At 40.5% G+C, this 17,437-nt stretch overlaps 1 protein-coding gene and 1 pseudogene across 1 annotated transcript in view; one reads left to right on the top strand and one right to left on the bottom strand.

Annotated features, from left to right (window-relative positions):
- The window catches only part of PTPRT (protein tyrosine phosphatase, receptor type, T), a 724,687-nt gene that overhangs the window by 475,132 nt on the left and 232,118 nt on the right, over positions 1-17,437 (top strand). The window contains exon 8 of the mRNA XM_011996484.1: positions 2,153-2,321. Coding sequence (XP_011851874.1) covers positions 2,153-2,321 — 169 coding nt within the window. The remainder of the gene's footprint in view (positions 1-2,152; positions 2,322-17,437) is intronic.
- On the bottom strand, positions 6,143-6,875 carry LOC105551298 (annotated as a pseudogene).

The raw sequence follows: 17,437 nt of genomic DNA, 5'->3' as shown, positions 1-17,437 counted from the left end.
TCAGGTTAACCACATTCATCCATTCATCTAAATGTTATATTCACTCATTTGGAGTTAGACGCCCAGGTAATACAGATCCTCACTTGGAAATGGTACACCCTCAGATGTAGTGTGCATGCCTTGAGAGATTGTCCACATCCACTCCACTCACATGTCACTCACATGCACTCTGAATTGTCAGGTTCTTACTCAGATGTGTATGTACAACAGGCATGGTAATTGAGCTATTTTGCCTGCACTCATCTAAGTGTGGCATATACTCATATGCCCAACCATTCCTTTTCACATGCCTGAAAATTCCCATACTCAAGAAAATTGGAGAGAAAACTTGCCATATTGAGTGTGTCACATTTTCTTAGGGCAGTCCTCCATAGCCTTTTTTCCTTAATGAAATAGTCCTGTGTCTCTGTCATCTCCCAAGTTGTACTCGTTAGTCAAGTGTCTTTAGATGGATGGTCTGATTGAAGGATGGTAGCCTGCAACACGTTTCATTTTTCGTAAACCACGTGCTGGTTCACTATGCCCTGTTTAAATGATTGGTTTGGGGCCCCCTACTGCAACCACCTCATTAATTCACAGAAGTCTCCAGTGGGTACTCAAGGGCAATCGATCTTTTATTTTAGATCATGAGTCCCAGAGATCCGTGCAATAAAGCTCTTCTAAAAGAAGAGCATTTATTCCAGAGAGATGTAAACTGTGGGACATTCAAAGAGATTGAACAATGTTATCCAACTTACTAACCTTAAAATAACTTTTACAAAGAAAGTCTAACACTGGGTGTCAGTTGATATTCAATAAAGGATCAGTCATCTCTATTCACACACTAGCATCTTCTTATATCCTCCTAAGTTGAAGGGAACAATATGTGATCACTAGACAGGAACTCAAGGCAATCGCTGTTTATCTGATTAGGGTTTCTGCATCCAGGCAGATTTGGTTTCATGTTTGCTTTCAGTTTTAATTCAATCCAATTTAATTCATTTGAACAAGCATTCATTGATCACTTGTTGGGTGGCAGGCATCCTGCTGGGCAGTGTGGGGCAGGGGTGGAGAATGATGCAGTGATAAGTAAGCCACAATGCCTACTTCGTAAAAGGTCACAATCTAGCCGGTGCAAGAGTAGTCCTATCTCATGATATTGGAAAACAAAGCAGATGGAGATTAGGTGAGCTCTAGGGGAACTAAAGAGGGAGGTGATTGATCCAGACTGGACATATCTGGACAGGCTTCATAGAGGAAGTGAAAGACATGCTCAGCCTTTGGAGGAAACCAGAGGTGGCCAGGATGCAGGGCATTGCAGGTAGAGGAAGCATAAGTCAGTAATGCATGAGGTGAGATCCAAAATATATCTGTGCAATAGCATGGGATCTGGAGTAGCTAGAAGATGGAAACACCATGAGAACACCTAAATGGAAGACAGAAGACAGGCACAGAGGGCTTCAAATGCCAAGATGAGGAGTTTAGATTGTATAATTTGTACAATGGAAGGCCTATGAAAGTGTTTGAAGAGCTATATGATTAGGAAGCCATATGATTAGGATGACTGATTAATAAATCAAGTGCATTAGAGGCAAAGAGACTAGTTGAATCTGGATAAGAAGTGGGAAAGTGCCCAACTAAGGTATTATCAGTGGAAGGAGAAAACAGAAGTGGGGCAGATGCAAACATACAGAAGCCAAATCAACAGACTTCTGTTGATGAGAAGTCAACAGAAGGATGAGCCCTAGATTCAGGTTCTGGCCACTTGTCAGATGGTGCTACCATTTACTAAGAAAAGACATGTAAAAGGAGGAGCAGACAGGTTTGTAGGGGTTGGGGCTGAGTTGAGTTTTAGATGTGTCTAGTGTGAGCTGGCTTTGAGACAGCTAAGTGGAGGTAAAGTTCTACAACGTGGTAGGTTTGAAAATCTGATGCTCAGGACAAAAGTTTTGTTGTAGACAGAAGCAATGTTTCCACACAGGAGAAGTTGGGTTGATACCATTAGAGCTAACAAGCTCATTCTTCCAGAGAGTTGCTCATCCATCTGTGTCCCCTCTTTCCGGTCCAGTGTTTATCAGCTGGTTGTCAAGGAGGAGCGACCACAGAAGTCACGGAGGGCAGCTGACATTATTGAGTGCTTTTCGGTGCCTGTGAGCTATCGGAATGCCTCCAGCCTCGATTCTCTACACTACTTTGCTGCTGAGTTGAAGCCTGCCAACCTGCCTGTCACCCAGCCATTTACAGTGGGTGACAATAAGACATACAATGGCTACTGGAACCCTCCTCTCTCTCCCCTGAAAAGCTACAGCATCTACTTCCAGGCACTCAGCAAAGCCAATGGAGTAAGTATGGCCACATGGAGGCCATTCCTTATCTTGTTTGCATTTTCTCATTCTCGTATGATAAGTCAGCAGGGCTCTAAATGGAGACTGAAAAACTAAGGCCCCTAGGCCAAATCCAACCTCATGCCTTTAATTTAAAAAAAAAAAAAATACAGCTATGCCTGTTCATTTACACACTGTCTATGGCTATTTTGATGCTTAACAGTAAAGCTGGTTGTAACACAGGTTATATGCCCCACAAAGCCTAGGATATTTATTATATGGCTTTTTACAAAAAACCTTTGCACACTCCTGTATTAGAGTATAGACATAGTGCTTTACTTGAGGAAATAACATGACCTCTCTGAGCCTTAATTTCTTCATATATAATAATAATATCTGTCAATTTGTTATCTAGGAATGCACTAAGCATGGTTTAATTGATCAGTGATTAATACCCCCTTTGTCATTGCCATTGGTCACATTAGAAAATAGTGTTTCTCCAAAGACAAGGTAATCATTTTTGTGTCAAATATTTCTTTGGTCAAGGATTGGCACCAGTCATAATATCAGAAAATCACAGGGCTGGAAAGGATATCAAAGGTCATTCAACAATCCCAAACACACACAAAACAATGGTTCTATCCATACTGCAACACTAGTTAACTGGCATTAGTGCTTATTCTTGAATACTTCAAATGACAGAGAACTCATTTATCTCTGAGGTAGCTTTAGTGTTTTCTGGAGTAGGGAGTGGGCTGTGTCTCTAGGGAGGCTTTTTAGTGTACTTACTGAAATATTTCCTATTGAAGTTTCTACCCATTGTTCTTGATTCACGCTCTTAGCATCCTACAAAACCAGTGCAACCACCTTCTTGGGTTATAGTCTTTCAGTTACATAAGATCTTTTCTAATACCCTTTTCTTCTCTATACAAACATGCCCATATGATTGTCTTTTCCGCAAGCTAAATATCTTTAGCCTCTTTTATTACACAAGCTTGTATTTTCCATCCAGGTGGTCATATTTCTTTTCTTTTCTTTTTTTTTTTTTTTTTTTTTTTTTTTTTTTTTTTTTTTTTTTGAGACAGAGTCTCACTCTGTCGCCTAAACTGGCAGGCTGCAGTGCAGTGGCGCGATCTTGGCTCACTGCAAGCTCCACCTCCTGGGTTCACACCATTCTCCTGCCTCAGCCTCCTGAGTAGCTGGTACTATAGGTGCCCACCACCACACCTGGCTAATTTTTTTATATTTTTGGTAAGACAGGGTTTTACCGTGTTAGCCAGGATGGTCTTGATCTCCTGACCTCATGTTCCGCCCACCTCAGCCTCCCAAAGTGTTGGGATTACAGGCGTGAGCCACCACACCTGGCCTCAATGTGGTCATATTTCTTTTAACAAACATCTAACAAACACTGACAAATGCTAAACCGTATAGTTCATATTAAGGTTATGTGGTATGTACCCTCTAAGAGCTTATAGAAATGTAAGGGAGTCTGTCATGTGCCTCGTTATGCATTGTATAACATGGAGAACTGAGAAGCTTGCTGGAGAAGGGAAGCCTGAGACAGAAGCAAGATTTGGTGAAGTGTGTGGGAACAGCCTGTGCAGGCTCTGGGTGGCCAAGATGGAGAGTTTAATCTGTCAATGGCAGTCAGTGCTTGGTGAGAAACCTGGATTGAGGAACTAATTAACATTTAGAATGTCCACACACCCATTTAAATTCCACTGTGGTATTTCAGTTCTGCATTTATTACTGGTTCAAGCAACACTCCTCACAGAGAGCATAAGACTACAAAGAGAAGCTGCCAGACTGCCTTCCACCTGTCCATCTGGTCTTCCCACTGCATGAAGCATTCTGATGTATTGAGCGGGAAGATATAAAAATTGGCAGAAGCATCTGGGGCTCCTCTTGTTCTCGGTTCTCGGCATCCCATGCTGGCCGGTGTATCAGTTCAGCACAACCCTCTAAGAAGGTGTGGCCTTCCCTGCTCTTGTCACATATCAAAAGGTGCGGTTGAGTTTCCATGATGAGAAGGGAAAGAAGTAGTTTTACTTTATTCTTCCCACTAAGATACTCAAAAAACCTAAAAATAGAGCATGCCTATAGAACCCAGGAAACTAGCAAATGCATATCAGAAGGAATGTCCCCACCATAAGAGTGGTTGGCCCTGTGCCAACCACAGAGGTTTTGTTACAGGAAAGGGGTCCTGATCCAGACTCCAAGAGAGGGTTCTTGGATCTCGTGTGAGAAAGAATTCAGGGCAAGTCCATACAGTAAAGTGAAAGCAAGTTTATTAAGAAAGTAAAGGAGCAAAAGAATGGCTACTTTATAGAGCATCCCTGAGGGCTGCTCGTTGTCCATTTTTATGGCTATTCCTTGGTATGCTAAACAAGGGGTGGATTATTCATACCTCCCCTTTTTAGACCATATAGGGTAACTTCCTGACATTGCCATGGCATTTGTTAACTGTCCTGATGGTGGTGGGAGTGTAGCAGTGAGGTCTACCAGACGTCACTCTCATGGCCATCTTAGTTTTGGTGGGTTCTTTACTGCAAACTGTTTTTATCAGCTGTTTTTGTCTATAGTTTTGGCAAGCTTATTTACTGCAAGCTGTTTTTATCAGCAAGGTCTTTATGGCCTGTATCTTGTACTGACTTCCTAGCTCATCCTGTGAGTTAGAATGCCTTAACCATCTGGGAATGCAGTCTAGTAGGTCTCAGCCTCATTTTACCTAGGTCCTATTTAAGATGGAGTTGCTCAGGTTCAAATGCCTCCGACAGTTTGCTCCCCAAACATCCTATCAGAGACTTCCCTCTTCAAGAGACCTCCCTCCTCAAGATACAGGGATTTGCCATAGAGAAAAAAAAAAGTATCTCACTCTGAAACTGCCTCATCTAAGAAGCAGTTTTGACACTGCTTCGGAGATGAACAAGGCCATTTAATTACCTGTGCCTTCTATTCCACACCAGGCATATGTACGCTTGCTTTGGAACTAAGATTCCCAGTAAGGAAACGCAGGCAGGAATGGAATTGGATGAATTCTTATGCCATGTGTCTTGCGGGTGCAGCTGACCTCACAGGAACAGAGTGGGGAAGAGTAGCGGGAGCTGGGCACTCAGAAGGCTGTATTTTTCTGGCAAAGGAAGAACTACACACTGTTTCAAATGACCGTCTTTAGTATTAAATTTTACTGAAAAGAGTTGGGTGAAAGGGTCATTGAAGCAGAACAGCCATTCTCAGTCTAACAAATCTCTGCCTGGTTCCTCTCAGATTTTTCCATATCATAAAGGGCAGCAGACAATGATGTTAAGCCTGGAGGATTTTTGAGGAGAAAGTGTTATAATCCACAAATTCCTTATCAGCCAAGTTGTTGTTCTTGTGCAAATACATCAGAAAGACATTCTTAGTATCCAGTGGCTCCCACGTTCCCTGCTCCTAATAAATCACAGAGCAATTGACTGAGCAGTGAGTCAAAATAAAGAAATCAAGAATTGAGAAATGTGGAATAAGAAGACCCACAGTGAGCATAAAACTAATTAAATATAGCATTAATGCTCAGTAATGGCTCTAAATGTGTTACAAAATGGAAGGTTAATGTAAAACGTAACTATTTAAGGCAAAGATGCATAATGTAAAAAATTAACATTTCTAATCTATCTGGATCTATAATTCACTATTTTGTCAACAAAAAAAGTTGGAAGATGGATGAATGTAAATAAAAATCTGCTCATTTTCTCATGTCAGACAAGAGGGAATATATAATTACTGTTTTATTTCTGATACTGAGAACATTAAAAAGTATAGTTCTTTTTTTTTTGTTTGTTTGTTTTGTTTTTTTTGTTTGTTCAACAAAACAAAGCTTTAATAGCATCCAGGAGGGCATACAGGCAAACCAGGTTGTAGACACTCTCCTATTTGTCAAAATCAGACCAGAGAAAACCTACTCCACACAGATATAATAGGTATTGATATTCATCTTTTCTTTTTCTGTTGCCGCAACATTTTTCTTCTTTTAATGATCATATCATGTAGTTTCTCAAGTCCTTCCTTTAGTCCATTTCCTGTGATTGCACAGGTAGGCTGCAAATGCCAAGGAGTTGATGAGCTCAGTTCACCTATTGCTAACAATTTCTCAATTTCTGAAAGAGACAATGAGTTCCTCAAGTCTTGTTTGTTAGCAACTATAAGTACAGGGACTCCTTGATTTTCTGATATCCTAGTTATTTTGTGAAGTTCAGTTTTGGCTTCCTCCATCCTTTCGACATCAACAGAGTCCACGACAAATACAATGCCATCTGTGCATCTGGTATATGACTTCCACAGTGGCCTTAACTTCTCCTGACCACCTACATCCCAGAAGTGAAACGTGACTGTTTTAGAATTTCCCAAGGTTACCTTAATTTTCTCAGTGTTAAATCCTTTGGTAGGTACGGTATTTACAAATTCATTGAACTGCAGCCTGTATAATACAGTTGTCTTTCCAGCACAGTCCAAACCCAGAATAACAATGTGGAGGGACTGAAATGAAGGCAGGTTGGACAGGATAGAAGTCTAGTCTGATAGCCCATTCCCCATTTCCAGGTGCAAATAGATGTCCCAAATTGAAGTGCTTTTCTCTTCTTGCTTTAGAGCTTCTCTTGGTAGCTGATTCAGCTATAAGACTGCTCCCGATCCGGAGTCTGGGTCCAAATGAGAAAGCATTGGCAAGCGTTTCCATGCAGGAATAAGCACCCCCACGTCTTTCCAGCTTAGCTCTCCAAGCAGCTCTAAAAAGTATAGTTCTTTTAAACAAAGTCAGCTCTCCAATCTATACTTAAAAAGTTGAGAAACAACAGTCAAGAAACAAAAATGGAGAAAATTAAGAAAACTATAAGTAAACATGAAAATCAGAACTAAAAAAAGCCAGAAGATGAAAGCACTAGATTTGATATGGGGGTGGAGGGGAAAGTGTTGTTTTGTTCCATTGTGAAAGAAAAAAAAAACAGCTTAGGTCAAAAAAAAAAAAAAAATCAGAATTACCCATATTTGCATCACTAAAAGATTAAAGACAAAGGATGAGATAGAGTTATATTAAACTCAAGTGAAAGGAAAGCAGTAATGGGCATTTGTTGCGGGATGGTTGTGAGCCAGGTGGAATAATTTACTGTGAACAAATTTTATTGCTCCCTACTCTACCTGCAAGTTTTAGTCACGGCGGCGTAGGAGAATTCTGAGGTCTGGACATCTTTGTTCTACGGATATTAAGGATGGTTTGTCAGCTTAACAGAGTGGCTATGAATTCAACCTTTACTATCAAACTGCCTAGGCACAAAACCCTAGTAGCTGTGTGACTTTCAGTAAACTACGAAAATAATTAGATATGATGGATTAATTAAGGAAACATCTGTCAAGCACATGCAATATGTCAAAAAAGGCTTTTTTCTGAGTGCTGAGAATGCAGCAGTGAGTCAAGCAAAGATCCCTGATCTCATGGTGTTTTCATTCTAGTGGGGGAAAGAACAAAAATAAATAAGTGAAATAATGTATCAAATAATGAATCCTTAGGTTTCACATTAGGAATGTGGAAGTCAGTCATTAAATGTTTACTATTATTAGCATGAGGATAAAGACATTTTGTAGACTCTTTGTTGATCTGTGAATGTGGAGTATTTTAATCCAGCCATGTGAATACCATGCAGAGTTCAAGTGTGGCGTGCCTTATAGGACACGGTGCTCAGAGTTCTTGCAGGCATTTTCATGAAGCATGAGTTGTTCACAGGCACTTGCGTTGGGAATTTTGTTCCAATTAGTAATCTCACATTTACCCATGGATGCTTTCTTACCGATAACAAGAGTAGTCCCATTTGTCCTGGCACACTGTCTTTGGTGCCTAATTCACAACACCTGTCTCTTATGAATTAGACCATGTTGTAACCATTTGTTTTGGATACAGCAATATTATAGAACTATAGCATCATAGAGTAGGATGGACTTTGAAGTGTCATCTAGTCTAGACCAGAAGCCAAAACAAAAATCTCCAATAAAGCATCCTTAGCAACACATTATATTGCTTCAGCTTGATCAGTGCAAATTGCTGGAGTGAAAGGGAGTTAATTCCTTTGTGGAGCAGGTAAAATTATTAAAACTTTTTTTCCCATATAAAGCCAAATTCTGTCTCCTTGACTCTCCCCTTGTAGCCACTTGTATTGATTTGAACAAATCAAAACTTTCTTTCCTGTGTTAGCCTTTCAGAGAAAATAAGACAATGCCAACTATCTTCCTCTGGCCATTCAAGTTATTTCTCATTGATAACTAACATGCTATTACTTCTTTTATTTTTCACATGACATAATTTCTGGATATCCTTCATCCTACTCACCCTTTTCTCTGATAGGCTCCTTTTCCCCTCCAAGTTCTCCTCAAAAACAGTTGCCCACAACCTATCACTGTTCTTCACATATGGTTCAGACATGCCTGCTAGATTGTAACTAAGCCTCCTGTCTTGAACCTTTCCTAAGACATTATTTCTCGAACATTCCAACATGTTTTCACTTTGGGGCCTTAATTCAGGGTGCATTTTACCTACATCTCTCTTTTATTCATTGTTTGCAGAACTGGTTTTTTCTCATTTTTCAGACCTGAGTTTCAATCTCACATCTCCAGAGAACAGTCCAACCGTATTACCTGAGAACCACCCACCAGCACTCACTCATATGTTAACCCACTCTTTTTCTATATTACACTAGATATATATTTTTATTTGCACATGTTGTTGGGTACTGCATGCCTCCAACAGCATGCTGAGAGCTCCAAGAGTGATGAATTGTGGTTGGTTTGTTTGGGTTTTTTTGTTTTTTTGACTGCTATATCCTACATGCTGAGTGTAATATTTAACACATAATAGACACCTAATAATCATTCGGTGGATTAATGAAAGAATGAGACTATGAACTGTTTCTTGTTGTCTGTGAGTCTGTTTCCTCACTTTGAAATAGTAATATATACTTTGCACAGTCTTTTTGAGGATTAAATAAGAAAAGGATCTTGAATAATGAAAAGCACCAAGTAGGTGTCAGTACAGTCTGAATTTCCATTCAGTGTAGAATGAGAGATGTGGTTTGAACCATTTTCACCATAGACAGAAGAGTCCTAAAGGACCTGTTTTCTCCATCCTAGTAGCAAGATTTTTTTTTCCCCAGATGTCTCATTTCCCAAGCTCCAGGCTTCCTGGGCAGCCTTGATTTCCTCCAAATCCTCCAAATGGTACCCAGGGTAGCTGTCTCAGTTGTAAACAGCGGGTGGGTGCAGTTTCGCATTGTTTCTTTCACACTCTTCCCAGAATGAGGTCTGCTGAATCTACTGTTCTCTGCATCCTCACCACCATTAGCCATAATTGTGAAGTTGAAAGGACCATAATTAACGGTTGGATGCAAAACAAGTGTGGCAAACTCATGCAAATATCCATCAGAAGCCACCTTTTGTTGGGCAATGCTGTTATGCATGTTCTATTTATGCAGAGGATAAAAGTCTTTTCTTGTCATATCCTTTTCATCATGTAGGGGTACATTTAACCTGGATGATGCCTCTGCCAAATGCTAAGCTAAATAGGAGAAGTGGGAAGTAGCAGGGTGATTGTTCTCTCTCCTACTTCCTCCTCCAGTTCTTGAACTCAATTGCCTCTTGAGAGCAGTTGGAAACCAGATGCTATGTTGAACTGCTCACGATGCTTGCAGTATAATCACGTTATAATAGTTGGGATTATCTAGGTAGAGCTAGGTTAGGGAAAATTCTGTGTCTCTGAATGAATTGGAAGAAATTATATTCAGTTGCGTCCAACCACTGTTAAAGAAATGGTTGCACATGGATGGGTTTTCTGTGGCATGATAGAGTGGAAAGAACTGAAAGTTGAGCATCAGACAGACTTGGCTTTGAATTTTGGCTGCTCTCAGCTATGTGAACTTGAACAGTTTACTTAACAGCCCAAGATGGAGAATATGATTAATGATCTTCCTCAAAAGAAATCGGGAGAGAGTAAATTAGACAATGTATATTAAAGTATCTCATAGCATTACAGTTGTACTATTTGTTCTTTTTTCTTTCGGCTACTTTCCAGAGGCTCCTCTTCTGAGGGGGAAGAGGGTTGGAGCATCCTTACCTGGCATATACCAATTTGTCCAGTAAACTCCACATGGAAGCACACACCTTCCTAACTCTGGAGGACTTTAGGACTTGTGTCTGTGTCCTAGGTGTTGACTGCCTTGACTCACCCAGGACTCATCCCAGGCTGTATTCCTCTTAGTTTAACTTCTCATACATGGTTTTATTACTGGAAAGGGGTCCAGATCCAGACCCCAAGACAGGATTCTTGGTTCTTGTGCAAGAAAGAATTCTAGGCGAGTCCACAGCAAGTTTATCAGGAAAGTTAAGGAATAAAATAATGGCTCCTCCATAGACAGAGCAGCAGTATGAGCTGCTGGTTGGCCATTTTTGTGGTTATTTCTTAATGATATGGTAAAAAAAAAAGGGGGAGGTGGATTATTCATGAGTTTTCTGGGAAAGGGGTGGGCAATTCCCGGAACTGAGGGTTCCTCCCACTTTCAGAACATATAGGCTAACTTCCTGATGTTGTCATAGCACTTGTAAACGGTCATGGTGCTGGTAGAAGCGGCTTTTAGCATGCTAATGCATTATAATTCTCACATAATGAGCAGGAGAATGACCAGCAGTCACTCTTGTCACCATCTTGCTTTTGGTGGGATTTGGCTGGCTTCTTTACTGCAACCTGTTTTATCAACAAGGTCTTCATGACCTGTATCTCATGCTGACTTCCTGTTTCTTCCTGTGACTTAGAATGCCTAACCTCCCGGGAATACAGCCCAGTAGGTCTCAGCCTTATTTTACCCAGCCCCTATTCAAGATGGAGTTGCTCTGGTTCAAAGGTCTCTGACAGTTTCCAGCCCGATATCTGTTCCTGTTGAGTCTTCCAGCACAATTGATCTTATCTTTTGGGTATGATATTGCCCTTTCTACGCCATTTCTTATTTCTCTTGTTAGTTCAGTGACTGTTCACATGTCACATATGAAAACCTCAGATAGACATGGAATGAGAAGCTGTGGGAGTTCCAAGCTCTAGAGGGTTCGAGTTAAGATCATCAGGAGATCACATGGCAGTTTGTGTCTTGGATACCCCATCAGGAAGTTTATTTAATAACTCCTATATTGGTTAAGATAAGCTAAATTATTCTGTAGTAACAAACAACAACAAAATCTCAGTGGATCACTTCTGCTATATATTTGAAATGGGTCAGCACAGGGTCTCTGCTTGTTGCAGGCAGTCAGAGACTCAGGTCAACAGAAAGTCCATCTTGACACCAGCACCAAGTCTGAGAAAGAAAAATGTGGCAAATAGAGCATTGGTTCTACAAGTTTCCACACAAGATGGTGCATGGCATTTTCATATTCCACTGGCCAAGGCTAACCACATGGCCACACTTAATTTCAAAAAGAATAAAGCAGTGCCTTCTATATGCCTAGGAGAATTGGAATATTTGAGAACTTTCCCAATGATTACCACAATTTTCCGTGATGACTAAGCCTCCCCTTCATATTCTCATAATACCCAGACTTGCTCCTGAAGCACCTGGGCAGTTCCTATCACAAATCCTGAGGAATTTCAATTGCTTGGGCACCTGCTGTGTCTCAGACACTAAGCAAGGTGATTTCACCTATGCTGCTTCCCTGATTGGTCTCACAAAGTGACCACATTCTTGTCAGTAGATGGATGAAAACCCAGAAGACCCCAGAATCCCATGAGGTCTCAGTTACTTCACCCCGAAGGAGGGATTTCAGTAACAGCTTTTCCCCTTTACCTCCATGGAGGAATGGTAAAGAAGTGCCTGAAACTCAATGTGCTGCTGTTGCACCCTGAAAAGCAACAGTCTTCCAATGCTTCCATAACTCAGCAAACCTTACATCTGTACCACCTATCGGTAGCTGAGCCAAGGCATCAGAAAGCTGTGACCCAGAGGCCCCCACGTAACCGTTCGCTGACTTGTCACTAGAGTCTATGTTCAGAATCAATTTCTGGATTTTATTAGCTCTGCAGAGCCCTGTTGAAGTGGAGAAGAAGACTGAACTAGACGCTTTGAATCCAGGATTATCATCACAACCTTTCCATTACTCCTTAAGAAAATCTCGATCTGTTAAACATCCACTCACAATTCTTGTCTGTCACCAGAGCCTAGGTTCCATGCCCTGTTTACCTGCCTAGAACTCTTTCCCAGTCCTCAGTGGACTCCATCTCCTGGGGCTCACCCATTTACTTGGGCATCCCTGCTTCCAGGCCTCCATTCCATTGTGTGAGCCTTAAAACTCTAAACCCCTGCTTAAAACTCTAAACCCCTGCTGGAGCTCTGTTGGGGCCCAGACTTCTCTCCGCAGGTAAGATAGAAATTCCCCAAGTGTCACCTTGTACAGATATCAAGATGAGCTCTCCCAGGTTGCTAATTTATTTTTTCATTCACTTACAGTGTCTACAGATTTTATTATCGTGGTATGAGACCTGAGGGAGCAAGAACATTTTCCTTCCCATGCAAATATATTTTAAATTCATTTGGAAAGGGAGATGAAGGTTACCCAAATGTTGACAGCTGATAATCCTGTCAGCCTGGGCCTTCAGGGATAAATGCTCCAGACTCCAGGCCCAACAAAGCTCATGGAAATAGCAGCCTCAGTTTCCATATAGCAGAGTCTCTGCCTCCATCAGGCCCCTACAATGTAAGGAACCTCATGAAGCTTGGACTGATTGCCTTCAAATGGTGAAAAAGTAGAGAAACTTCTGCATTTGGAAATTGTATCCATGGATTTAAGAACTGACTTTTCCATTTCTCAGCTCTGCCAAACCTCAGTTTCCCCTCTGTCAGATAGGGATGAGATGTGTCCTTCAAGCTCACTAGGAGCTTTGTAATAAGTAAACGGTAGGTGTGATGACTCTGCAAACCCCTAAGGACCTTTCAAATAAAGGTATAGTTGCTAAAACACACACACACACACGCACGCATATGCACACGTGTTAAAACTGATACTCAATTCAGTTATTGGAAAACTTTGAAGTATCTGTGGTGGAAACATTTGGGTATGTGAATCTAAATTTTTAACTGTAAATTTTATGAAATTTATATACAGAACAAGAATTCAGCATATGTGCATATACACATAAATATTTTAGCATGTATATAGATATATAGATACATGTGTATATATGAGTATGTATGTATACATGTTCAGTTAAAACTTTATTTCTTTTTACTTTTATTTTTTGAGACAGAGTCGCGCTCTGTTGCCCAGGCTGGATTGCAGTGGCATGATCTTGGCTCACTGCAACTTCCACCTCCTGGTTTAAGTGATTATCCTGCCTCAGCCTCCCAAGTAGCTGGGACTACAGGCACGCACCACCATGCCCAGCTAATTTTTGTATTTTTAGTAGAGATGGGCTTTCACCATGTTGGCCAAGCTGGTCTCGAACTGCTGACCTCAAACAATCCACCTGCCTCGGCCTCCCAAAGTGCTGGGATTACAAGCAGGAGCCACCACGCCAGGCCCTAAAATAAAAATTTTAAATTAGTCTAAGAATCTCATAGTGGAATAAAGAGTAATCACTGCACCAGAGGCCTAGTATAGGTGGTTAATGAAGGGTACACTATCCGTATCTCCTGAGCTTTCTTGAAGCCAAGGCAAAAAAGAGCACGTGGCAGATTTGCATAGCTTCTCTTACTTGAAGGAAGCATTCATATTTTTCATGAAAGACACTAAGAGGGTGATTTATCACATATATCCTTGCATAAGAAGCCCTGAGTTGATGCTAGTCAATGTCATCAGAACATTTTTGCTCAAACACTCAATTAGTCCTTTTTATATCAATCCTATGAAGTCTGAGGTTAAAATATAAAAAGTTAGTGGAGACATTTGCACTCAGGGATTCTGTTCCCTGCACTATAAAATGGCATTAATGCTATTAAATAAGATTAATGAATTTCCAAGTTTGTTTCACCTCAGCATTTTTGATTAATATGCCTAGCATGGGGTCTTTTCTATTGCATAGATTGTCACTGACCAGCTATGTGACCTTAGGCAAGTGACTTAGGCTCTCTGAGTCTCTTCCTCTTTTGGAAAACATTAATGTCTGTAGTATCAACTTTATAAGAATGTTTCTAAATAGTAAATAATAAGATGCATAAAATACTTATCACAGTGCCAAACAATAAACATCCAATTAATGTCAGATATTGCTATTAGATATCACAGGTGGGATAGAGTGTAGAGGTACACTCAGGAAAGAACAAGTAAAATCTGTAGGGGCAGAATTTTTTAACCCATGGATCAAATTTGAATAGAGTATGAACATGATGTGGGATCAGAGAATTCAGGAGAAGGAAAAAAATTAGTGAAGTCCAGGGTTTCCAGAGATGCCAGCTGACACACTGGCTGCATGAAAGAAAGGGAGTGAGATGTCAAAGGAAGTTTGGGAATGTTGTACTTATGGAGAGGCAAGTAGAGAAGTGGGACAAGTCTTCTGCAGTCCCTTTCCTTCTAGAGGCTGAATTTTCATCAAGTGTCATCTTTCACATCATGAACCTCAAGTTTGCAAACCCATAAATGCAGTTTATTGGGCTACACAGTTGAAGAGATTGACATGAACCATATGTACAAGACACTGATGAAAATAGTAGGCAATGATTCATTCATCTCTTTCAAAGTTGTTCCTGCATCTTTCCTATCAGCAAAGTCTGGGTTTCCTGCTATACATCACCTTCTATATTCAGCCATCACCAAGTTCTCTTTGTTCTACACTCTGAAGTTCTCTCTAATCCATATACTTTTCTCATCTCCAGAGCCACCTTCGTAGTTCTGGATAGTAACATCTTTTGCCTGGACAACCTCAACAGTCTCCTAACGCTTCTTCCCACATCCATGATTGCTTGTCTCAAACAGATTCTCGAATCGCAGCAAGTGTAAATTGGCACTATATGTATTCTCATTTAACACACAAGCAAGCCAAGGCTGTGAGAGGCTATGATTTGCTGAAGCATACTCCAGAAACAAGAGAACGAGCTGGGTTTGAATCTGTGCATGTAAAAAATGCAGTTAAAAGTCCTATGCATTTACCGCTCTGTTTCATGCCAGGTCTTAGTCCTACAAGATAGCTTCATAGAGGAATATGGCTGCACTAGAATCAGCAGGATCCCAAATCCCTTATGCACTCATACTTTTCTTTTCCTCCCACCAAACATGGCCAGCCTAAATCCCTCAGTCAATCTTGAAACACCTGCTGGCCCTGCCATTAACATCAACAAATAATGAGGAGTTGTACTAATAACAATTATCATAATAAATTGGCCTTTGATTACATCTGTCACCTGAGAATTTCAAAGACTTTACAAACATCAGTTAGTAATTACAGCTCAATGGATCTCTTACAGAGAGCAGGAATCATTAAGGTCAGATAAGAGCTGTGCAGGGAAGCATGAAGGACTGCTCTAGTTTGGGTTGGTTTAAACCAGGGGGTTTCCAGCTCCTAATAGAAAGTCTAAGTCCCTCTTCATGAGGTGCAGAGAAACTACGTTTCCAACTTTTCAATTAGGGGATAGTTTGTACACAGCCTCAAAGTCCTATTGTTGACGAATGGGAAGTATAAAATGCAGTATTGGGAAGGAGCTTATAAGTTGTCCAGTTCTCTTCTTTCAGCAGATAAAAGAAAACTAAAGTCCAGTATGGGGAATTTACTTGCTCAAGATCAGAACCATGGCTTAAACCCAGTCTCCCATGCCCCATTTGCATTTGTTTACTCTGCAGAATTGTGCCTTCATTGGTCATGAGCTCCTCTGTAAGGAGATATGAATGATGATGATAAAACCCCAAAAACCCACCAGTTATTTATTATGGGCTTGCTGTGAGTCAGTTGGGAATACAGATAAATAAGTTACAGTTCCTGCCCTCAGCGAACCCACAATCCAGTGGAGAAGACAGTCGTGAAGACAAACATGGGCAATAAATTATCAGCAATCACAGCAGCAGAATACCTGGTGTTCAGCTATAAACCTGGAGGTAGAGAGGATGAGGAGGTGCCTAGGAAAAGTCTTGTAGAAGACTTTTTTGACTTGTCTACTAGAAGCTAAGTGGATATTTTCCAGGTAGACAATGGGGCAGAGGAAAGGGTATGTTTTGCAAAAGAAGCACCTGAGCAGAAGCCCCAAAATTGGGGATGATGGTGTTGGTTCCGGGATATGGAATGAAGGCCAGAGAGAGGCAGATATCAAATAATGATGGGCTTTACATGCCATGCTAAAATACTTGGCATTTATTCTGTTGAAAACAGGGAAAAGAGAAAAATTGTCTTAGCTATAATCTCAATATCAATTTATTAGAATCGTAAAGTCATGCATGTATATTTGCATCCTTAAGGCACTTGTGCTCACAAAATTTTGTTTACTCTAGAGAGTTGTACAGAGGTATTGCTCCCATTCCACAGATGAGAACACTGTTAAGTCAGAAAAATTAAGGAATGTACCCAATGTCACTCACATTAGAAAAAACAAAATTTGAATGTCTAAGTTTATTATTGATGGCATACTCCATACGTATTGTTCTCACCTTTAAAACACATGTTGTTAGCTAAGAAATGTTTCACACATACAAAAGTCAAGATGATAATAGAGTGATCTGTATATGCCCATTACTCAACTTCAACAACGATCAGCCCTTCGTCAATTTTTTTTTGTTCCAACTTACTTTCTCTTCCACCAAATATTTCTAACTCCTTTTTTTTCAAGGTAGTTTCAACTGCACAGAGATGTTTCAAAAATAGTGTAAAGAATGTTAATAAACTCTCTACACAGATTCCTTAATTGCTAACAGTTTACCACAATAGATTTACCATCCCATTTTCTCTTTCTCCCTCTCCTGTTCTTTCTCCTCTTCCCCTATTTGTCTATTTGTCTCTTTCTCTATAAATCACCCCTTTACTCCTAAATGCTTTAATGTGCAATTTCCAACATAACTACAATACAATTACCAGGAAATTAATGTTCACATAATACTGCTAGCCCCAGTTTTGCCAATTGTCTCAGTCATAGTCTTTTTAGTAAATTTAAACAATAACA

The sequence above is a fragment of the Mandrillus leucophaeus genome, unplaced genomic scaffold (assembly GCF_000951045.1).
Source record: "Mandrillus leucophaeus isolate KB7577 unplaced genomic scaffold, Mleu.le_1.0 Scaffold516, whole genome shotgun sequence".
In the NCBI taxonomy this organism is placed as follows: domain Eukaryota; kingdom Metazoa; phylum Chordata; class Mammalia; order Primates; family Cercopithecidae; genus Mandrillus; species Mandrillus leucophaeus.
Note: the sequence above shows the minus strand (reverse complement) of the source record. Positions and strands in the feature narration are given on the sequence as shown.